Below are 24,774 nucleotides of genomic sequence, written 5' to 3'. Positions count from 1 at the left end.
AAAATACCGTGGAAATTCACATGTCAGTACCTATTTTGAATCTTGTGTGCAGATAGAAAAATTTTATGGTGTTTATTATTTAAATAAATTAATTTGCGCAATTTTGTTATTTCTCATGTTGGATAGAAGTAATTTTGTTACATTAAATGTAAGTCGTATCACAGAGCTTAATATTATTTTTAGGTGCTCGATAAATCCATCCGTAAGAATTTATTATTGTGAACGATGCATGTTATCATTTTAATATTTAATATACAAGTTGTCATGGTAAATAAATATAGAATATATTCGGCGATAAAGCTAATATTGTTTATTATTACGTTTAAAATGTCTCTCGTTGTGAACTTGTTTTGCATTTTGGGACTTTTTTAGTTGCTAGTCTCAAATTGTAGACCAACATTAGAGTAGTACCAATATAAGACCACATTTGGGTCCATTTTACCTTCTACGAGTGTAGGTGTGGTGTAAAACGATCTACATATTTTCATCAACATTTTGGCCTCCAAAATGATGTTATGATATTTAAATACTAGAAGATTCAACACGTGGAATTGTGTTTAGTGTAGCGATAATACAAATCTAATTGCAAAATGTATAATTATGAATAAAATCAATATTTTTCCTAATTAATAATTTTTTATTTCCATTTAACCAAATAAACACGTCATTTTATGATTAAAACAACATAATTTGTTCCACATACCATTTATTTGTGGATATTACTTTGATAGTTCATAAATTAATGTAACATAATTCAACAGTTTCTAACGGCGGTTTTCACTATCTGTTGGAATCGTAATAAGTTTCGCTGCATATGATATTTCTAGTTATGTCTTTAAAAATAAACATTTTATTGTGTATGCAGAAAACGTGCCTTCGGACGGATTGTAACAGATTTACTGTAATATTTTCTGAATTTTAATGACATTCAAACACTTAACCATGAATTAGGTAAAACAGGAATAATTTGAATTTTACAAACATATAACTGCGGTTTGAGTTAATTGTAGACCTTGAGCAGAGTTCCAAACATGTACAGTGAAAAACCGCCTTAAGTGGAGCGTAAGTACACTGCGATGTTTAGTTTAAATAATTTAAAGAGCTCAATACTATATATCTTAACAATTATCTAATCATACATAATATTGGCTTAGATACGCTCACGATTATAAAAAATCAGTCTAAAATATATTAAGGCAACTTGAGAATACATTTTATGAAGTCCGTTCGCATTTGTTGTTGTTGTCAAGGTTAATTATATATTTCATTTACAATATTGGAAATTGGCATTATCTTTGTGGATCTTTAAAAAAACCTTCTACGCCATCGCCATTTGGGTGTCGATTATGTGGTAACGTAACTCATATCGTATCTCGATATTGTTACTCGATACAATTAAAATTGAGACACGATTATGACTCATAGCAGAATTGATTTCTTCTTTTTCTAGTGTTACTGGCTCCATCTTTCGCCAAAACGATGAGTTTGCCTTCTTTATTTGAAAATACGAACGGACCACACTACGTGTGTCATAACGTAGGTGCAAGTGTCGCCAGAAATGTATTTACCATCTGTCCAAAAACTGCTACTTTAACAAAACAAATTAGGGTAAAGTCTGAAAAATCTTTGAAAATGCGCTTTAACTTTGAGTGTGTATGATTTGAGTTTTCTGTAGACGTGACTTTATTACGTAACAGATGATAAAACTAGCGACAAATAGAATTTAGAATGTGAATTAATGTAATTCATATTATATATAATTGCAAACATTTAACTTGTTGGGGAAGATTAAACATTACATCGAAAACATACTATGGTAATTTAATTATGCGATTTCTTACTCATCAAAATATGACGTATAAAAGGGGATTACATAATAAAATTACTGAGACTTTATATACTGGTAAAACGAAATTGTATGGTTGTACCGCAGCTTAATCTATAACATTTTCATTGTAAATAAACAAATAAGTAAAAAATTATAATTTTAACTTACTGTCGAATTAGGTCAAAAAAAATAGGAGTGTTTGAATATATTCAAATATATGGTGATTCTTTTCAGTCGTATTTTGATTTTTACATTTATATTGATCTAAACATATAGTAACATCAATAATAATTTAATCCCCGTAAATTCACAAAACTCAACGTGCTATAATATTCTCATTTCCGTTCCCAAACAATGCGTAGATATAAAATGCATCACATTACACATAACAAACAACAGTGATATCGAATAAATATAAATATTAAATATAAAGCCAACGCACACGCCCGCAATCATAACTTTAAAATTGTGCAAATTTATGTAAAAAGTTTCTTTATAAATCATAAATATCACAATATTACAATTTCGATCGTGTGCAGTCAGCTTAAGATTGACATATTGTATAAAATATACATAAGTTACATTTATAAGATTCATTTGGTGTCGAAGAAAGACTATGAAATATTTGGAGAAAGTTTGACTTAAGTTAACAAAATTTAGGAAAAAAATTAATAACAAAAATAAAAAAGGCATAATACTCACTTACATTTTAACTAACAAAGTATACGTATTTTTGTCATTAAAGAGATGAATATACAAATGTTTACACGTTTATACACTATATACAGGGTATATTTACACGAATAAAGCTATTTAAATCTACCCACATACAACGAAGCATTTTGTCATATTAACATGGGTTTTCAATGCAACCCAAGAATGAAAGTCTAGGACATAAATCTGTGTTTTGGAAGATTAGGAAATAGTGTAACGTAAATTCTATTTCTTGAAATGGAAGTGAATTCAATTAAAGGAGGCGGCGTTGTTATCGCAATTAAATTTGAGCGATTAAGAAATTACTGAACACAAAATAAATATAGATGATATCATAGCATCATGCTAAGTAAAATTGATCAATAAACTGTTTGCTTAATCTCGTAACGAAAGCGATTTGTGAAAACATAGCATGATATGTATATTATGTGTAGACAGAGAAAACTATAGATCTCTGTCATATCTTTCGTTTTGCTCATATAAAAAGAAACGGACACAGAGCGCTATTGTCCCTTATTGTGGTCCTGAACACCTATCTTTCCGTTTTATACAAGATAGGTGGGGAATTTGTATGGAAATGTTTTATCTCATTTGGCTACGTTAGCTTGTCTATAGTTTTCTTTGTTGATATTGTGACAGCAAATACGACAAACATATTATACACTCATGTACGTACATAAAATGTACTTTGTGAAATGTGTTACATTTTCAAATTCTCCTCAATCGCTCATTAGAGATCACACGAACTTGAATAACCCTTGTTTTTAGCTTTACATAAATATCGTGATTTTATTTTTATACTTTACCTAAATTTGTGACGAACCAAACTTTCTAGACGTAGTACTAATTGCAAACAAACATTTAATTCGTTAATCTCAATGTCAGACTCAAATGCACCGCCGTACCAACCCTTAAATCGACACAATTCAATTTGAATTATTTGGCTAAGTCTACATAAGCTACGCGTATAAATTCGACTGGTACCTATAATGCGATATACAGTGAATTTAGCAGCATGTTGCGTTCGCACGCAGCTAACTTCACACGTATTTCGATTCGCATCGTAATGGAATATCGACCGTGATACCTCGCCGTTCAGACTTCGTCGCCGAGGTCCTGCACACAATTCTCGGCGATGGGGACGAATTTGTCGTCTATTTGTATGAGGAGTATGCTCTTGTCCACGTGCGAACGGAGCTTCGGGTCACGGTGGTTGGGCGTCCATTTGTGGACAACCTGACAATTTCATTTATTTTAAACTCAAGTTCCTTTAAATTTTATTTTATTATAAAAAAAAATGTTATAAAATACAACATACCAGTCCATCCATCCCAGCGCTGGGCACCCAACTGCCCCAGAAGTTCCTCCCCCCTCTCTCCCGCTGGTACTCAGAGGGCCACTGCACGTCGATCCTCCTCCCCAAATTAATGCAATCATACACTCCCAATGGCTCTATAATCAACACTTTACTCCCAACACTCACATTTATTTTTAATTCACTGCGGCCAGAATCAGACCGTTTGATTTTAGTTTTAATTTCTTTTTTATCCTTCTTTGGTTCTTTTTTCAAAACTGTTTCTTTATTTGAAAGGTCGGAATAGTGTGTCTCTTTTAGAGGTATGGCCTCTGGTTTCTCAGTGTATCGTCCGGTCAGATCTCTATAGCTTGCTCTTTCGTGACGAATCTCTTTGCTTAGTTTTGACAGGTCCTTCGAGGTGCCTTCGCTTAGGAAGTACCTGGAATTTTTATTATAATCTAAACAAATCTGACATTTGTTTGAGATTTTTCAATGTGGGTAAATAAACCACATTTATTATCATAGTACGGTCACGTGTATTAATATGTACGTGACTGTACTATGTCGGTTGATATTCCAATGTGACAAAGTCTAATATTTAATGATTTTGTATCTAAAGACAGTTCATACATGTCTTTATATATTTATTACTAGCTATTGCTCGCAGCTTTGCCCGCAGTAGTCTAGGTTTGACCTCGGGTCTTTAACTACATCTATCCCAAATTCATCAAAGTCGGCCCAACTGTTTAAACGTGAAAGCGTTACAGATAGAAAGACAGACTTTCGAATCTATAAACCAAGTATGGATAAGAAAGTACTTACATAAAAATATACAAGTACACTCTTACGAGTCTTAACATGTAAATCATCACAGTACTTATTGTTGAAAATAAATCTTACATACTTCAATCCTACTTCTTAAATAATCTTTACAAATCTAAAAAAATAGACTTAATTTATCGTATTTGTCATATATTGCTGTAAAATTATAAAAAAAGAAACAATAAAATTGTTTACATAATAATAGTTATAAGTAAAAACGGAATTTATATGGCAGTATGGACTAGGAATGATATGGCTTATGAACCTCGTAAACTCCCTGTGCTGCCTCGCGTTCCTGTTGGCGATGATCTTGCAGTCCGGCAGCGACAGGTCCAGCCCGGACGGACTCAGCGTCAGGTCCTCCAGAGACGAGCCGCTGCCCAGCTCCTCATCCATGTGGCTGCAGCCCCCCGAACCTATCACCTGCCATCATATATACAATTAAAGTCTGTCTATAAAGAGAACAAAACAGATTTTCAATGAACTACATGTTTTAGCCATTGCAATATATTGACAATTAGCTTTTTCCCGCGGCTTCGCCCGCGTTTAATTTCGTTGCTCATAACTTATTATTGTCAATATCTCGGGATCTAAGCAATATATCGCAATGAAACCTACACCAGATTTTCCATCCGCTCTGAGCAAACCGCATCAAATTCGCGCAATACGTAAAAAGTACTGAATGGATGGTACATAGCCCACTTAGAGTTTTACTTTATGTATGGATTTGTCTATGGTCAAGATCGAGTAGGTATTTTTCTTCTAAATTTTTGACAAGGCTTCAGTGCACTTTGTGTGACTTCAGTGGGTTGCAATCAACTTTAACGTTAAATTTAACGCAGAACCATAAGTACGCCATTTTGTCTAAACATCGGCGGCGTGCAGATTGAAGTTAACGTCAAAGTTGACAGGTGCAACTCACCCTAAGTGTTGCAAGGCCGGGGGACACAGCGCTCTCATTTATTTTCTACTCTTTATAGACTAGTTCTAGTTTAGTTTGTGACTTTGAAATAAATTTTTGAATATATTTATTTTATTATTTTTAAGGATAACCAACAGCATACAATCTTAATTTTAGACAAAAACAATACATTACAAAAAGCCAATTACAGGTTCCCGCCGACAGTAACATGGTGTATTTATTACAATTTTTTGTTTTTTTTTATATATCATAGTAATTGCAAATCAAGTTCTTTTTAAATATATTACCTTAGCACTAGCTGCCCGCCGCGGTTGGTCCCGCCAGGCGCCTTCCCAGCCACTGTCCATAGATCCCTGTTGATCCCAAATATGTAAAGGTGCCTTATTTTGTTATACAAGTATTATTTTCCATATCCTGTTACAGTTGAATGCTTTTATTTTCGCAGAATAGGTATTTTGATCATGGTTATATTTTAAACGCCAAATATATAAAATAGCGTAAGTATAGCGCCTTCTTTCATGTTATTTCTCTTTCTTCACTCCCGCTTCATCTTTTCCAAGCCGTGAGTTTACAACGCTATTCGCAAGATCCTAAATTAGTTAAGCCTAAATAACGACCAACCCGTGACGTGATATTCAATCAACGTTGCCAGACATCCCAGTTTTGGAAGTAAAATTTAGCTGTTTTTATTAATAAATAATTAGCGTTTTTTATTTAATTAGCGTTTTCTATTATGTCCCGAGTTTGACGAAATAATTTCTCTATTTTTACTCATTAAAAATCCCGCTTTGCCCAAAAACAATCAGGGGCCCGATTCTCACACAATCGTTGTTCACTTCATCAATTTTCCCCAATTTTTTTCGAATTTATTCAAATTTACAAACGAAAATCTTCGAACGATCGATGCGTTCGCTCGATCTTTTCGACGTAGATTTTTGTAGATGTGTAAATGCAGAAACAGTAGCAGAACCTTCAGAAAAATAACGAACTGCATTTCGGGAGCGCCGGCGGAAATGAACACTTGAATATGAACGTTGTGCATTTTTGATGAATTTTCGATCAGGTTTAACACAAAAGTGCCCGTCACAAAAGTGCACAACGCCGCTAAAGAAGTTTTCACTTCAAAACTCCATTGCGAACTTCGATCGCGTGAGAATCGGGCGCCCGGCAACGCTGCATTCGAAATAAATTTATAGTGATAAATAAATCGAATGTGATGCCGGGCACACCCTACCTGCGCCAGGTCGGAGTGCTGCACGCAGACGGACACCATGCGCACGTCGGCGGCCGCCAGCAGCCGGAACGACGGCGGGCCGTAGCGGCACGCGCCGCGCCGCGTCTGCGACTGCGACTGGCCCTGATTGTGTACGTGTTATATACTAAATAACAGACTAATCATATGACGTTTCATAATAATAATAGACGTTTCGGACCTTGTTACAAAGGTGGTCGCTGGGCGACTGACTCAGTTTGGGAAATAGAAAAGGCGGTTAATACCTGTTATTTAGTATATAATTCTGCAATGTGTACGTGTTACATTATGTCACAAGAGGCAAAGCGTTGGTGATGGTCACACTGATTTAACACCTCATTAACGTGTATTGTCATTCAAAATAAACTGTTTTTCGTTCGCAACATCGTTTAACTTACACAATTAATATAATTTGAACCAACTGACGATATTGTCTACACAAAGGTTGTATGGAGCGTTCGAAATTGCTACCTATTTTAGTAAGTTTGCAATGGAGCTTTTACCAAATACACAAAACATTTATTAATTAATAATTTATTAATTAATGCTTTCGAATCTAACTACTTTAACTTTTTCGATTTACACTTTATTACTGAAAACAATTTAAAATTCATCAATTTTCATGGAGCAGGAGCGCGAAACAAATATGAGGGCCGTTGCTGGCCCTCAGCTTGTTTACTGGCCGACTCCGCGTTAAGACAGCGGCCAGTAGACACGCACACATGCGTTGCATTCCCATAGTAGTGTACTTATGAAAACGCACTAGTATAAAGCCTCTGTTCCAATTCAATTCCCTGCTCTTGCGATTATTTCTTATTCTTTTCGACTATTTTCCAATTCGAAATAGACCGTTTGTTGGCGGCCTACAGGATGACAGCGCCTCCATCTATTTTCTTCACTTTTTGACATTTGGACACCGGACTTTGTTATGTAACTACTTGCTATAGAAAAAATAAACAAAAAAATAGCTAATTAGTCATACCTGCCGCGGCTCCTTGCGCGCGCGCACGCTGCGCTCGCGGCGCGCGCGGCGCAGCGGGGACGCCGTCGCCGTCGCCGTCGCCACTGCAACCGTATTTATATATTTCAACCTTCTTTTTTGAGCCAAAAAAGAAAGTCACCTAAAGGCATCTGACATCTCTTTTAAGACTACGCCTAATATTAATTCTGTTTCTTGTGTATCTCTGTTTCCAATAACTAGTGGCCCGTCTCGTTTTCGCTCGGGTAAAAACATAATAAATTATACACTTAAACCTGTCTCCGAAATTACACTACGTTTTGATGAAAACCGCACGAAAATCTATGCAATAATTTTTGAGTTTATCGTGACCAGACAGACAGAAAGACCCGGCAGAGGACTTTGTTATATAGTAAACAACAAAATAAATACCGGCTTCCTCCGGAGTACGCTCGTGGTGCTCCCGCAGCAGGCCGGCGAGCGACGCCAGTGTGGACGACGTGGGTTTGCCCGCACTCGCCAAACTGCCGCGTGTTCCGGCTGGAAGTATTTTGTATTCATTACGAAAATTTTGTAGTACACACTGACTATGGACATGCATAATTGTTAACCCTGAGAAAATTTAACCCGTTTCATAGTTTCTATTAAAAGTTCGATAATATATAACACGACCTATATTAGACCTTCTAAATTCATTGCATATTTACTTCTAAATATAATGTAATACTTCTATTATTGGCATAAATATTCATACTTGTAGAATAATTTAACACGTTATATATAGATAAATATTTAAAAGCAGAGATCATAAATTTGAAAACCAAAATGTACAATTTCCCTAAATTTTCATATCTCCACTTTCGCTAAATGTCGAATTGACAAAATCGAAATGTCAAAATCATATTCCTTTTTACTATCGTAAAATGCTTTTTAACCGTTATGTCGTAACATTTATTTATACTGCTAATACTCAATAACACACACACACACACTATTTACCAATAATACATCATGTGTGTTATTGCTAAATAGCTGACACCGGTGTCAGATTTTATTCAAGTCGCCTAAAGGCATCCGCCGTGACTTTTACGACTACCCTGCCACCTAGCGGCAGGTAGTCTGATACACACACTAAACGGTCCACCGACGGGCAATGTGATAAATATAGTGATATTGTATATACCCAGCGAAGTCCTGGAGAGATGCAGCGTGTGGCGCGGCGTGACGGTGAGCGGCGCCGCGCCCGCCTCCGCCGCCGCGCCGCCGCACGCGCCGCCGCCGCCGCCGCCGCCGCTCGAGCAGCCCTCGCCGCAGCGTCGTCGGATGCTGCAACACGACACCGCACTCACTGTCCACGGGGCTTCCCTCTCGTGGGGATTTCGACATAAAATATTTCAGATGATGCAACTTTCTAATGATGAAAGAATTTTTGAAATCGGTTCAGTAGTTTCGGAGTAACCGCCTCAAACATACAAAACAAACAAACTCACAAAATAGTCACTCTTTATAATAATAGAATATATTAGTTATAAATGAGTTATAGAGTTATACCGTGTCCAGAGCGCAGTGAGCCGACGCCGGATGGCGGAGACGGTGACGGGCCCGGCCAGCAGCGCGCTCAGCTGCGGCGAGGTGTCCGCGTACGAGGTGGTCAGCGGCGACACGTAGATCGGGTATCCGATCGGCTGGTCGCACGACGAGTTTATTATGTTGCGCAGTGCCTGCAATACAGTACACTACAGATGTATATTTCGTATCGCGTCCCACAAATGCTTTTTTTTTTAAACTTTATTGCTCAAATTTACAAAAAAACGCCATATGGCATTGATTGGATAGTCCTAATATATTTATTTATTTATTAGACCGATATTGCTTGGTCGAATAGCTAATACTCATAAAAGCAGAGATAAATAATTAAAATATATGTATATAAATATATTAGGACAAATCACACAGATTGAGCTAGCCCCAAAGTAAGTCCGAGACTTGTGTTACGGGATACTCACTGGGGGTTCAGAGGTAAGCACTTTACAAATGCGTCATCGAGGTTGTCATATCACATAATACTGTGGTGCAATAAAGTGCATGTAATAAATATTAAACTTACTCGGCTAATATAAACAAATAAGATAAATAAATAAACTGAGAAATACATAAAATACATATATATTTTATGATACAGAATATCATTGCACTTCCGACACATTGCAATGAATGATAAGACAATGCACCCATTATTTGACCAATAAAAATAATGATGCAGTTAGCTACTGCTAAAACTAGTAAATTTGATAATAAATGAAATTCAGGACTCGAGTGGGAATCGAACCTAAGAGCAATGTCCCAAAAAGTTTCATCTCATTAATTTAGAGATTTATATTCACTGTACTGTAATTCTTTTTTAAAGAGTTTGATACATTTAAACTTAGACTGACCTGTTTAGCGTTCTGTATAGATCCCCTCTCAGGATTTCTGTTCCTCAAATACACCAGCTCCTGCTGCTGCCCCGCCCACAGCCCCCGCACGCACTCGCGGTTCAGCTTGATCACGCGGAACCCTAGATGGCGCTTGTTCAGCATTATTATCTTGTAGTCGTCTGTGCCCTCGTCCATCACGTGTCTGGAAATTGTAATAACAAAAAAGATTTAAATTTTTATACGGAAATGTACAGATTGGTTGAAACTAGAGTTTAAATTACTGGATTTCATAGAATTTTGGATATAGGAGGTTTTTGAATCAAGAATTGCATATAGGAGGGTAATTTTTATCCCGGAAGTCCCGGGTATTAAAGTAAGCACTATATGCTTACTTTCATATCACAAATGTGAAAGTCTTGTTTGTTCTTCATTTACGTCAAAACAGAGCAACGATTTAATGTGACGTTCTTATGCAGATAGTTGACATTTATAGGCTACTGTTAACCGCGGGCGGAGTCGCGGGCAACGCTACCTGAGAGCCAAGAGATGTGGAGCGCCTCGCAACACGTTATACCGCCAGGCGGGCGCCGCTTCGTGACATATCACCAAACGCTGCGAGTGTAAAGCTATGGCCGCGTATAGAGCTGAACTGTTGCAGTATTCCTCGGGGAACATGAAGTGGTCCTGTAGCGACAAGTAAACAATAAAAAAAAAAACATTATTTTTATTTATTAGTTTGTGATATATGTTTTACAATGCTTCAAAAAGGTTTTTTTTATTAACCCTCAGCCGCCTCGTACAACATCTATAGGCGGAAATGTAGCGGTCATATTCTAGGGTGGGTACCGCACCGTTTATTCATGTACACTGACCTGATGTAACTTCAAGGCCATCCGTATAGCGGGCGCGAGAACGGAATGCAGCAGCGACATATCAGTGAACACCCATTCGTCGCGTGCGCACGTGATGCGGAAATCTCCTTTGAACAGCGAGTGCAGGCCGTATAGAAAGAATTCCACGCTGAAATGAATAACAGTACATTGACGTTAGGGAGATTTATAATAATATTATAAACGCGAAAGTTTGTCTATCATGATTTTAAGATATATCCACAGGGCCGGGCCTATTTCGATGACATTTGGAATTGACGGTTGTATTCAGCAGAGCAGTTCCTGCCCCAGCAGACTGAGTCCTGGTGATATCTTAACATAGCCAAATGTACGGGTGAATTTCCGAGAGTTTCGACCGCTGCGGCCGCGGGTCGTTGACAATTCAAATCAAATTTTAACAAAGACAAGAATCAGTTTTATTATCTCTCTGTCAATTTTATGAATGATTTTGGAAATGATTCCTTCCTCAAGAAAATAGACGGATCACAATGACGGTCGACCCACGTATCTTACCTGGACGCGGACTGATGCTGAGCAGCAGCCAAGGCCCGACGAGCCAGCAGACTGAGCGCGAAGCAGAGCGTGAGCAGAGCGGAGTCCTTGCCCGCGCGGCGCCGCCAGCCCGCGCCGCGTCGCGCCGCGCAGTGCGACACCCACTCTTGGTAGATAGCGCAGAATCTGCTCCTGTTCACAAATTACAGACACTCATTTCATAGATGCAGAAAGTTTGTCTTGCTGCAGCACACCAATTTGCTTAATTTTATGTTTTTATTGTAGTTAAACTCGTCTGTTATTTCTTCGGCAATGTCTGTGGCAAATCAAATAAACGAATTATCTATCTATCTAGGTATAAAAGTATGTATCTCCGTCGACGGCGACGGGCGAAATGAATATATGAACTTTGCAGTTCGCTGGTTCGACACCGTCGTATTAACTCATCTAATACTGGCGACGCATTTGGTATGAAATTTAGTAAAGCACCTCTCATATATTAGGAGTCACTCCTGATTAATTAGGTATGCATTTATTGTAATAAAAAACACATGCGCTAAACGCTAACGTCACATATATACAGCCAACAACAATATTTTAAAAAAGAAAAACACTTATTTGAAAAAAGAAGCATTTTAAATTACTTGTAAAAAAATACTAACCTGGTGATACCCGAAGCTCGAAAGTCGTAGTCCTCATCCAAATTTACATTAAATATTGGGTCCAAGTCCACAAACGATCGTTCGTTCATGGGCTTCAGAGCTTCGGCGAGTACTGGGGATGACAGCCATTCTTCCAGTTTGTTCGATTGGATCGTGTAGTAGATTATACTCTGTGGAAGAAATAAAAATAGTAATACATAGTAATGGTTGGTAATAGAAAAGATTGGCGTTTGTCCAGTAGCGGTACCTGATAGCTATGTGTTAGATTCTGTCCTAGGTAGAAATAAATGAACAACGGTTTCACAGGAAAAATAACTTGAATGAATTTTATGGTCAACACGATCTTCTATCTCACTCGCACGTTTACGATGTCAACTTAATGTGATAACGGTTATGATTCCTTCTATGAGTCTTCGTTCAAAGTTTATACAAAATGTTGTAACTACATAAAATCAACATAATTATCAAATCCTTTAGTCGACATGAAAAATGCTCTGTTATATTTCTAACACGCTCGATTTATTTTATTTTATTTCCACTATAAATTACTTTCACAGTGTTATTCAATATATAAAAAAAACAAATTGACCTACCTTGACATAATATGTGAGTAACACCTTCCGGAACTCGAACACTTGGAGCATGGAGACGGCCGAGTTGTCGGTGACCGAGTAGCCCTCCAGCACGTACCTGGCGCTGGCCAGCTGCCACGCCAGCCAGCGCAGCGCCCACGCGGCGCCGGGCGCCAGCAGCCGGCCTCCGCACCACCACCATCCGGTACATACGCCCTCTGAAACATACTATTCCTTATCAAATCCATACTAATATTGTTAATACGAATCTGCAGATCTGTCACGCTTAGACAGTTATACTTTATAACCCATAGTTAAACATAGGCTACCGCGGGCAACAGCTAGTTTTACATAAGTAAATAACTACTGTTGCCCGCGGGTTAAGTGGCCTAAAATAACCACAAACTATTATGACCAGAACAATTGCTCTGTTGAACCGTTTTGATGCGAAAGAAAAACAAACAAAAATACTTTCACATTTATAATATTAGCACAGCCGATTAGCTTGTTCATCTATGCATGTGATCTAAGCTATCAGATGCATAAACAAATAACCAAATATTTATTTAAAAAATTAAAACCACATGTACTTTTCCTCGACTATTCTAACGCTAATAAGAAACAATTCTCACCGCTGCTTTCCTCGGGGCCCTCAGAAATGGCTTCAACTTCCCGCTGTTGGCAGTACGTGCCTCTGAACTCCAAGCCTCGCAGTTGAAATGAGACTAGTCCATTGCCCATCTCCACTATATGAACTAGGCAGTTGAGGTAATCTGATGCTAACACTGAAAGAGGATTGCGTAAAAAATTAAGAAAATGAGTCGTAAATAGAAAATAAAGAGTTCTGTTGACTGGCAACACTGGGTTTTAGACAATCAAACTTGACAATAAATATTGCAATCTCAATAAAAATGTAAATTATTTCGTAGTTTAGAGATCTAAGCATACACTTCAGACTACATATACATATACGTGATAGTGATAAAATTCAGCTTACCGAAGCAGTCCCCCTGTTGCACTTGTCCCCACCGGCCCAACATGAGATCTCCGCAAAGGTAATGTTGTAGCGAACGGGTCAGATGTTCGTAGAATATAGAGTTGAGGTTGTTGTCATCTATAAATGGGTATTTTACTAGTAAGTAAATATATACATACAATTTTAATTGTCTTATTGTTTTGATCTAAGTTTTTTTAATATTTTTATGGAAGTATCATACAATAATTTTTCGTATTCCATAGAAACAAATATCATAGGTAGAAATAATGAAAGTTAAAAAACTGGTGTAATTTGTTATTAGGGTTAAACCCTTTCGTGGACACTAAACGTGACATAAAGAAAGTTCAATTTAAATTGTATTTGATGTAATTGATGTAAAATATATTACAGCTAAATTTGTTTCCGATTTCCAAAGTGTATATTATCAGGTAAATAATATATTTGTAGAACTTACCAGCCCCAAGATTTCGTTCAAGTTGCGAGGAAAGCCTGGTGTTGCTCTGGTCCACTCGCTTCGTGTTGTAATCACGTTCCCAAAACTTTACTGGTCGCACATATGACGTCATGAATATCGCACTTCCTGTATGAAAAAAAAATATGTTTATCAGAACAGTATTTTTCAATTTTCAAAAAGATTTTTTTTTCAAAAAAGAAGATTAATGGTTTGAATGGAACCATTGTTTTCCATTTTACGAAATTTTGTTAGGGCTGAAAATTTGTATTAAATATATGAAATATTATTGCCACAATCTATATCTTACCGAGAGCGGGCGTCAAAGGCGATGAAAGGAGCGCGGAGACGAAAGCTTGAAGTAGCAACATAGCCGAGTGCGGCACTGAGAATGGCTGCGCAAACGCATGGAATGCGCTTCCCCAAGTGATCTGCCATGGCGCTATGTACGTCACTACGAATTGGATCTGTTATGAAAATATTAAATAATAATAATAAATATTTATTAAGATGAAAGGAAATGACAAATAATTCAATAGTTTAATTCAAAAAATATTAATATTGGCCCAAAAATAAGCAAGAATATACATCTCCGTCACTTATAAACGATACCCAAATACTATTAGCCACGACAAAAGCCAATCTGGCTTCTAAATAATTGAGAAATCAGAATTAACATTACAGATATGCAGTGATTAACGACAATTCATTAGAAGAGTAGAAATGCTAGTATACTAACTAAAATAACTATTTCTTATAACAGGTATACAACAGACCTTTAGCAGAAACTCGTAGACTTTGTTGAAGATGATGGCAGTGATGAAGTAGTCGATAAGGAATGTCTCGGAAATGCTGCGACTGCTGAGGTCCCGTTGGAAGAGTAAGAACGCGAATACTAGTATCAGGTACTGGGTATCGGGTTCGGAGTACGCATTTCGAAGACCTGAAAAATAGATATACCCCTTTTTACCATAGAACAAGTTGCCTGTGTAAAAAAATAAATTTATACATATACATTCACGTATTGATATATTCAATTTTATTTATATTCAATTTAATTTAGTATTTTTTTCTCATTAAAGAATATTTAAAACGCTTTTTGACTCATCAGTGACGTCACTTAAGCCCTGAGATTTTTTTGTTTTTGACACACGGAAAAAAGTATTTGATTTATCTTGATGGCTATACATAACCCTAATAAATATTAATAAAAATGCGCGTCGTGTGCTGTATAATGACCCTATTTTTTATATATTTGTTGCCAGTGAGATCATTAACACAATACATAATAAATAAATATATTAAGACTAATCACACAGATTGAGCTAGCCCCAAAGTAAGTTCGAGACTTGTGTTACGGGATCTAACTCAACGATACTATATTTTATAACAAATACATAATATATACATAAACATCCAAGACCCGATGGCCGGCCGATGGCTACAGCGTCCCGCGTAGTGGCTGTGACTAACACTACTAAGTAATAACATGTTGTCATCCAAAAACACAGCCACACAAACAATAGAATCTATTGTACGTGTAGCTGTGTTTCTTAGATTGTCTACTGAATAGACTCACATTTGGTCGCGCTGACGCATATAAGCAGAGCGCCGACCGCGTCTCCGTACTTGCCGGCGATGGCGGGCGCGTCCTGAGTGGTGGCGGCAATCACCACAGCTGGGTATAACACGTTGCGCTCCAGGAAACAGAGGTATACGAATATCTGAAAAAAAAATGCAGGTAAAAATGGTGATGACCAATGGCAGGCAGTATGGGCAAAGTTTGTATAATTGGGTCGAAGAGACAAAGATTTAAGAACACACAGAATGACAAATATCAGTGAAAATATACAATAGGCAATTTAAGTAAAATATATTTTTATAGGATTCTAACTAAAAGATAATGGGGATGCCTATCAGATTACCCGGCCTACACATAATTAGGTAACATACAGGTAGTATCTGAATCGAAAATTGGAAAGTAGATCATTCAATTAGTAAAAAACGATTTATAGACAGGCGCTAAAGATTTCGAAAAATAAATTTATTGATAAATGTTACTTATACATATATAATTACACAGCTGGCTGTCTATTTATTTAATAAATACATAAAGTCTTTAAGGGCAGTTCCTACCTTCTCGAAACACATGAGCTTGGCGGGTTCAGTGACCTCGAACTGCGCATGCTCGAGCTGCCTCAGCACAGGCCCCGCGAGACACAGCCACGGCTGCTGCTTCCTTAGCTGCGGGATCAAGTAGTGCAGTACCCAGCCCAGAATACCGGCTATTATCCACAGAACCTGCCAGTTGGGACAATATTTTGTAATTTTTGTGAATAATTAAGGCCCGTATACGCCGAACGCATATCAATATGTGCATAGCAAAATGTTAAAGCATGTTTACAGGCATGCGTTACAATATTACCCATATACCATATATACCATATAAAAGTGCAGCAAAAGTGTTGCACAAGAATTTTGTGTGCCCGGCTAATAACACTCGAAACTATTAACTTGAGAAAACTCTCAAGCGAGTTTTCGACTACGACTACGGGAAGGTAGTCAGACGCCATATGATTGTAGGATATTCTGCAGCTTATTAAATTTTGTTAAATAGCATTTGTAATATGTGACATCGAAGAGTCCAAATCCTGCTCATGTCCCATCTAAATCATGTGCAGTAAGTTGCTTCCGGTGAAGGAAATTTTATAAATCATTAGTTAATAATTCTAATCATATTATAAAATTTAAATTGTGGAAGTTCTTCTGTTGTGGACTGGCCCAAATTATACTCATTATTAATTACAACCAGAATGATTGAGCAAATATGAACTTCATACAAAATAACTTACCATATTGAGTTGCGGCCGAAGCGTCGTGAATACTGTAGTGCAGTGCAGTCCAAAAACAAACAGCCCGAGAAACGTACACACTATGAGATCATTCTTCAGTCTAGCATTTACTGTCGCTTGTAATTTTTTCGGCAATGGGTCTTCCATGTCCTCATCTGGTTTCTCATTCCCGTCCTTACTCCCCGCAGTCGCATTCGAATCTCTACTTTTATCCTCAGTTTCAGTCGGAGGATCAGCTTTGAGAGACGTCGTGGAATTCCGCATGGCGTCTCCCCCTCTAGGGTCCATCTTCAAAGAACTCACGCTGGAAGTCTGAGAACGTTTCTGAGACCTAGCTATATTAGTCTCGGAACTAAAGTTTATCTTCGACGCCGAACTACCAATCGAATTCTGTTTAGAGATATTACTTTCAGAATTATTCTTTTTATCATCCGTCAATATATTAGGATCATCTTTGTTTTCTTCCGGAGTGCACTCTGGTGTATGGACTACGTATAAGTCAGGCGGCAATAAGTGCTTCTTGATCAGATTCCAGATGAGAGTATAATCGCTCGCGCTTCGACTCAAGTGATACGATATGGGCACGAGAAGACCACAGAAAATAGAAAATAAAATATTGTGTTTTTGGTGTTGCGATTTCTTGCCTTCAACTAAACCACTATAGGCGAACCCATAGAGTACTCCGATAGCACATAACGAGCGAACTACACAGTACACGGCAGCGCTCAAACTGCTAGTCGCATTCCCCCCAAATATATGCATATCTATTTGCTCCAACAAGTACATCATGAATGTGTTAACTTGAGGAAATAGACCCAAACTGAAGGCGAGCGGAAAACACAGCAGGAACTTGGACAATATCTCCTGGATTATATATAAAAAATCGCGCTCTTTAATTTCAAATCCGTATATCGTAAAAGGACTCTTCTCTTCTAAGCTTCTTTTGCTTCTATGATCGTCGGTCAAAGGTGATGTTTGTTCTAAATAACTGTGCACGCCGTACAAAATCCCAGAACATAAACAAAAATAAACAGGCCGCGAAAATAGAACCATTTTGTTAAATCCGTGAACTGGCGAAGCGGAGTCAGGTTGAACACTTTTCAACAACGAATATTGACTACCGGCCATTATAAAGCAAAACCAAAACGCGTATATATCTCTGTAAAAGCCGATATTTAACACCATTGACCCCAACACAGCCACAGAAATGGCTAAAAATATCGTAATAAATGTCTCTGTGTATGTTAGATTTCTATCAAATAACGCCATCAACTTTAACCTATCCATGGTAACTTTCACTTCGAAACACTTTAAAAATTTGAACTTGTAGTAACTCTTTGGTTTCGGTTGATTAGCTTTCTCGATGTCATCCATGTACTTTGAGAACTTGCTTCTAATGTTTATTTCTTCTTCGCCTATGGACGGCATCAGGCTCGGTATATTATTGGAAGTATTTTCAGCTTGCTGTTGAGCCTGTTGCTGCGCCCGTTGCTGACTCATCAGGAAATTGATATGCATGCTTGGAAGACCCATTCTCGACTGTCTTTCCGCTTCGATTTGTTCTAACAAACTGTCGGTGACGTACGCCACAGGAGACCGCGGCTGGTCGGCGTGAGATGCAGTCCCGCCATCAAACACGTAAAAGCGTTTATTTGCATTGTTAGTATTTATAGGAACTACTGTGGAAACATTATTGTTACTTGACAGCAGAGGATTGTTACTGCCTTGGTTCGACGAACTTTGGTCGATGCTGTCACCCCGTTTTGGCTTAGCTATACTCTCACTATTCCCAGCCTCCGATTCCAGGGACCCGCAGCTCCCTTCGCCAGCCGTTTTTTGTGAGTTGTCAGGATCATCTATGGGTTTAACTCTATTTATTTTCATATTTTCTTCTTTATCCGGCAACGGCATCGGTTGAGCTTGCGCTCTTCCTGAACTGTTTTTATCAAATGTATAAGACATCCAATTACCATACTCGTCCATGAAGCAATGAATGGCACCATCTGTCGTGTCATCAAACGAGGTCGCAAAGTGAACATTAGTTGAATTATTTGGATTTTCATTGCTTGCAGGTTTATTCTTGTTTTCATGCGCATTTTGCGGTGGATTATTTCTTTGGCGAGTCGATCGTTTAATTTTTCGAACTCTATTCCTGTGATTCCTATCCATTAAAGGCCTAAGCCTTTGAGACTCCTCTGTAAGTTGTGCTATTTCGGGCGGCGCGCTGTCGGGACAAGCATAGTCCATACGTGAATTAAGGAATGCTGCTAATAATGGCATTGACGTCGGAAGCAACGTGTTTGTTGATGTTTGTGCCACTTCTTCTATCGATCTTTTTCTAGTTTTGTTCGAGTTTTCTCTTTCCCCTCTTATACTCTGTCTGTGACTGCGCGGTCTCTCCTCCCTGTTTGGCGGCGGCATCACCACCGTGTTAGCGTTGGTCGCCGCAAACAAGCACTCCAAACCCTGTACCAAAGCAGCTTGAGCTTCCACAGCATCCATCAATATTTTTTCCTCATTCATATTTTCATCTTTCTCCTTTTTAGAATCTCTCTTCTTGTTCTCCTTCTGCGAGGAAGCTCGTGAACGTGCTAAATTTTTTATCTGCTTTGGTATAGCGCCCAAGTTTTTTGGAACGTTTGAAGACGATTCACCTAAAGCGTTGGCAAGTTTTTGACAGAGCACCTCCTCTGTAACAAAAGAATGTGCTTCGTCTTCCTTACAGATTTCTTTAGCTTGTGAAGATTCTTCGAAAAGCCAATCAAGACTATAAACGCTTCTTTCATCTGCACTTTTACTATCACAAGTCAACTGCGACTCTTCTGTTTCGAGCGCATTATTTTTAACTTCCTTTATATTTTCGGGAGGCCTCTCTAAATTAGAGTCACTACTACTGCTGCTAGAATTACAGATATCATGGTCCCATAGTTTCTTTTCTACTATTTTATTCTCATTCGACCGTTTTTCTTGGTCGGCATTTTCATTTGATTCTAAACTAGATTTCTCTATTAACAAATCTTTAGAACTTGCACTGGCTTTATCAAAATAATCTCCATTGGGGGCAAATTTACAATCACAGGAATTATTTTGGTCGGAGCGTTTGTTCCCATATTGGGGGTCGTTCTTCAAGCCTTTTTTCAGTCTTGAGGGTTTAGGTTTATCATTCGGACAATCTTGGTTGTGTTTTGAGTGGGTGTGTCGATCACAGCAATGTTTTTTACAATCACTTTGGTTTTTTGTTCGAACAACTCTCACTTCTGCAGCGCGATCTAGTAGTGGCGACCTCGAACCATTATTTTCATAATCAGAGTCGCTGGAGCGCACCGCGGGTGATTGCTCGGCATACCAATCAAATCCCCGAAATTGTTTTTCGTCTTCGTAATCACTGTAGCTTTCTCCGCTAGAATCTAAATCTGTCTCCTTCTGAGAAGTTTGCATCTCATCAGATATTTCTGCTATCGGGTATACAATTTCAGATCCATATGTGAGGTATGGATAGCTGCATCCTTCGCCAGATTCATTTTTAGGGTACAGATTCAGATGCGGGCCTCGTGTTAAACTTTTACTAGGAGGAGGAATCACGGCGCTCTTCGGGTTTTTAAGCATTTGCCCACCGATTGTTTCTGCGCTGTTTGGGTGTGGAGATAAATTTGACACACTCGGTGGTGGACATCCTATTTCTAAGGCCGCACTTTTTATTCGCCTCACCCCAGGACTTTTGCCTTTATTTTTATCTGAGTCACCGCTAGGCGCTTCGGATTTTACCATCATGTACTCTCCCAGTTCAACACTGGCGAAAAAACCTGTGTCAGCATTGTTAGAATGCCTTCTCATATGCGAAACGAGTTGCGCTGTAGAGTTCAGTAGTGGTAATTGGATGGTTGACATAGTGGAATTGGAATTCCTCCTCATATTTGAAGATTGCGTCGCGAGCGCCATGGCGGATTTGGTACAACTTTCGTCAGTATAATCACGTCTTCGTCTATGTGCGATCCTTTTCTTCGGCGAAGGGGGGCCTACACTAGGTTCCGAATTATCTTTTGAATCGGCGCTCAGTTGTCGGGCAAACTTGGACTGGTAATGTTCGACTGCCGACTCACTGCAATCTAAGTACAACCATTCTTTAAAAAAATCTCTGTTGCTAGATCCCCTTCTATGTGGTCCTTCGTGATACCTCCTACTAACTTTAGCGAAAGGTCCTTCATCAACTAACATGTGTATTGGTAAATTGCTATCTAGCCTTGGATTTCTAGTGGCTTCCTCAACTATTAACTCATCGATTCTACCAGTTCTTCTTGTTTTAGGTCGGTGTTCGCGTTTATGATTTGATTTCGAGCGACTTCTATTTGGTGGACGGGATTTTGATGGGCCGGTAGGCATATCTATGAACGTAGGTATATCTGCAGCCACACAGAGATCAGATTTTGTTGTGGCTACTGTTTCTGGATGCTTTGTAGATGTAGCACTGTCTTCTATACTTGATTCTGAACTGTTTTTTCTATGTACATCTACTTTAAGATCTGTAACAAAATTAGAGTTTACCTAGATTCACACAATACCTTATCAAATGTAATATTTGGAAGTCAATTATGATATTTGTGATAAAAAAAATTGTAAACAAGTTATCTTCATAATGACAACAACAAACATTATTGTGTTGTAATTTGGTAAGGAATGTTACGATTTCGCCAAATATCTATTCCAGGCTCTAGATAATCAAAGTGATTATTTCTATTATAATGAGGCCCTTCAAATGGGTATCAAAACAATATTTAGCTAACTAGCCTATTGCAAACAAAAATCATTTCCTGCTATTAGCCTCAATTTAATCCATACATAATAAACTAATCAGTAAAATTACTGGGTTAATTTGGAAAAATCTATATGTGAATTTTAGCCACAATCGTAAAAAACATATAGGCTGTACAGATTCCAGAAATACCCAAAGGAAAGAATCTACAGCTTAAATAACTAAATAATTTTACATAAATACAGTATAAATACCTAACACATATTCCAGTGACACATATTTTAAAAACCTTACAGAATTAACTATATTTTGTAGTCACCAGTGAATCACAGCAATCAGTAAATACAGCAAGAAAACTGGAGAGAGAGAGAGAACTGTTAAATAGAAGTAGATAGAACAGACTTACCTATAGTACTGTTATTAGGCTTGTGGTACTCCAATGAGGTGACAGACTCATTGTCGCTGCCAGGCGGTGCAACGCCTCCAAGTCGTAACATCTGCATTTCCATACCTTCTTCTGGTCTATAATAATTTTTCATTATAATTCCATAATAATCGTTCATATTTTTTTCTAGGTAAACTATAATGCCCCATGCATTATTATGCTATTCTATGTACCTACCTAGCTAGGCCCTAAATAATGATCACTCTATAGCCTTCCATGGAAGTATGGACAAGGCGACTAAGAAACACAACAGCCGAATATCCGAATTATTAAGAATATTTTTACTCTGACCTTGTGCTGTGTGGCATAAAGCCTAAAAAAGAACATGCGGTGTAGAGGTCACAGGGAATAAACACCCTGCAGTAAGCTATTCTAATTAAACATTAGAATAGCATAATTCTTGTGGGTTGTGGAAAATGCCTGGCATATATAATACACAAGATATAGAATTCCAGGATCTAAGACTTAAGCAAATAAAGCATGGCAACATTCTTCCTTAAATAGTGGTGAATAGATGTTTTCTGTCATCATGATTCACCACTATTTAAGTTACTTAGTTTATTATTAACTCGTTTTTTGTGATAAATGCTATTTGAGGTATATTCACTATATGGTGTTTCAATTTATACAAAATATGATATCACAGATTTTGTTTAAGAAACATGTAAAAAAGTTCAATCTTACACAGTATTGTTGTTTGTAGAGCCTGCCTCTCCACTTGGCTGCACAATAATGCATTCACTTGTGTCATACATATGATGCAGACTATGGTTGAGTATTTTCAGTATTGTGAACAACAAGGCGACTAGAACACAGTACAGGATCCAACCAGAGCTTGCTGGTGGGGAATACTGAAAACAAATGAGATTTTTTTAATATAAGGAATATTTGGCCATAGCAGATATGCTATGGTAGGTGGAGGTTCTGAGTATGATTGAAGATGTAAGACAAAATAAAACTAAAGATTGTATTTTTGAATGTACTAATTTGTGGCTATATACAAATCTGGGAAACATAACAAATTACAAAGAAAGAAAATGAAAATAATTTTATGTAAGCTTACAAGCATAATTTGCACATAACAATCAATTTATCATTGTCTAGTGTATACATTCAGAACCTGCAAATGCTGGTAAAACAATGTTTTATCTATTGTGTCTCAATCTCAAATCAAAGCTGGATTGATTAAGATTCACATATTGAAACTTGTGATGATAGTTGGTTTATTGCTATGTATTTTGGGGAGAAACTCTTGCATGAGATAAAATAAACTACATTTTCTAAATTCTTACATTTTTACCTTTACCTACAACTAGCTACAATTTTTTCTTATGAATCAAATCAATCCATAGAGCAGAACAGAAAATATGTCATTTCACTATGGAGTCACTGATCCAGAGGAGTAATCAAACTCAAGTAATCAAAGTACCACCTACAGACAAACTTATAAACACTTATAAAGAATCAATTTCGTGTCAGTATGATCAGAATTTCTACTCTCCTTTTGTCAAGAAACTTATTTGTAATGTAAACAACACTTTCTTACCCAAAGAAATCAGAACGAGTTAATGTGTACTAAAATTTTGTGTCTGTATTATTATATACCAGTATATTATAATATGCCAAGTACTGTGGTAGTTATAGAAAACAAAAACAACACAAGAAAGCACTTTGACCTGATTATGAGTGATATCACATAGTAACCTAATATCATAATTTTGGTATAAAAATCCGTGACAAGACTTACCAGATACACTGAAAAAGGAAGGCATAGCAGGAACAGCCATACATAAAGATGTACAGTATTGCAAAACAAATTTTGGTGAGGATCATAGAACCATCCACCTGTCAATGATGCCCAAACACCTTGGCGTAATATCTCTAAAGTCTGAGAACCCATTTTATTTGCTATGTCCACATCTCTGTTTCTAACTCACTTTCCACCCACACAGCACAGTTAGTAACACAGATGAAATCATATTTTCACTCCACTGAAGGACTGCAAACCTCTGTAGTTCCCTGCCATTTTGTTTGACAAATGCATGTACACGCGAAAACAGACTCTACCGACTTATATTGTTTATCTTGTAATTTTTCTATTGTAGAGTAACACAATGTTAAAAACCTTTAAATATCTGAATACATTCAAGCTCCACTAGACAGACTATAATCACTCGCAAAATAATCCAATGAATACAAAACTCGCAGACAACACTCGTTCACTCACTTTGTCACTTTACGCACTAACTACATTGATTTGACATTAGGTTATTGGTATTGCCATTTGCCATGGTACCAAAAGTAAACCTACTAGGTACTCACTGACTACTAGGTACTACAAATTCATTACAGATTCTACTATTTTAATTATCTGTGAAAAATAGCAACCGGACCGTTCCGTGGTTGCTGAGGGTTGCTGTGTCAAGCCTACTTGACAAGAACATTGCTGTCAA

The 24,774-nt window shown here is 37.6% G+C and overlaps 1 protein-coding gene across 2 annotated transcripts; it reads right to left on the bottom strand.

Moving 5' to 3' along the window:
• Positions 1-689: 689 nt before the first annotated feature.
• On the bottom strand, positions 690-24,744 carry pcx (pecanex). 2 transcript variants are annotated; one of them, XM_053752735.1, is made up of 26 exons: positions 24,069-24,744; positions 23,006-23,172; positions 22,283-22,398; positions 17,127-21,646; positions 16,411-16,575; positions 15,854-15,998; positions 15,051-15,217; positions 14,585-14,741; positions 14,278-14,403; positions 13,824-13,940; positions 13,459-13,611; positions 12,848-13,044; positions 12,255-12,424; positions 11,614-11,784; positions 11,083-11,230; positions 10,743-10,894; positions 10,229-10,412; positions 9,345-9,514; positions 8,977-9,119; positions 8,226-8,333; positions 7,818-7,900; positions 6,818-6,940; positions 5,871-5,936; positions 4,927-5,084; positions 3,861-4,278; positions 690-3,778 (listed from the first exon to the last, which is right to left on the bottom strand). In XM_053752735.1, exons 1-26 carry the CDS (start codon positions 24,219-24,221, stop codon positions 3,638-3,640), a joined length of 8,418 nt encoding a protein of 2,805 aa, XP_053608710.1. In that variant the 5' UTR covers positions 24,222-24,744; the 3' UTR covers positions 690-3,637. The 2 variants fall into 2 exon arrangements, with proteins under 2 accessions (XP_053608710.1, XP_053608711.1); XM_053752736.2 differs by lacking the exon at positions 6,818-6,940.
• Between the last annotated feature and the right edge of the window lie 30 nt (positions 24,745-24,774).

This window comes from Plodia interpunctella, chromosome 12 (assembly GCF_027563975.2).
Source record: "Plodia interpunctella isolate USDA-ARS_2022_Savannah chromosome 12, ilPloInte3.2, whole genome shotgun sequence".
NCBI lineage: Eukaryota > Metazoa > Arthropoda > Insecta > Lepidoptera > Pyralidae > Plodia > Plodia interpunctella.
This window is presented reverse-complemented; position numbering and strand designations above follow the sequence as displayed.

Excerpts from the sequence above, each read along its gene's own strand:
- pcx (XM_053752735.1), bottom strand. The coding sequence starts at position 24,221 with ATGGGTTCTCAGACTTTAGAGATATTACGCCAAGGTGTTTGGGCATCA. Across the intron at positions 16,576-17,126 it reads TTCGGCCGCAACTCAATATG|GTTCTGTGGATAATAGCCGG; the intron begins GTAAGTTATTTT and ends CCCAACTGGCAG. Across the intron at positions 15,999-16,410 it reads AGCTCATGTGTTTCGAGAAG|ATATTCGTATACCTCTGTTT; the intron begins GTAGGAACTGCC and ends TTTTTTTTTCAG.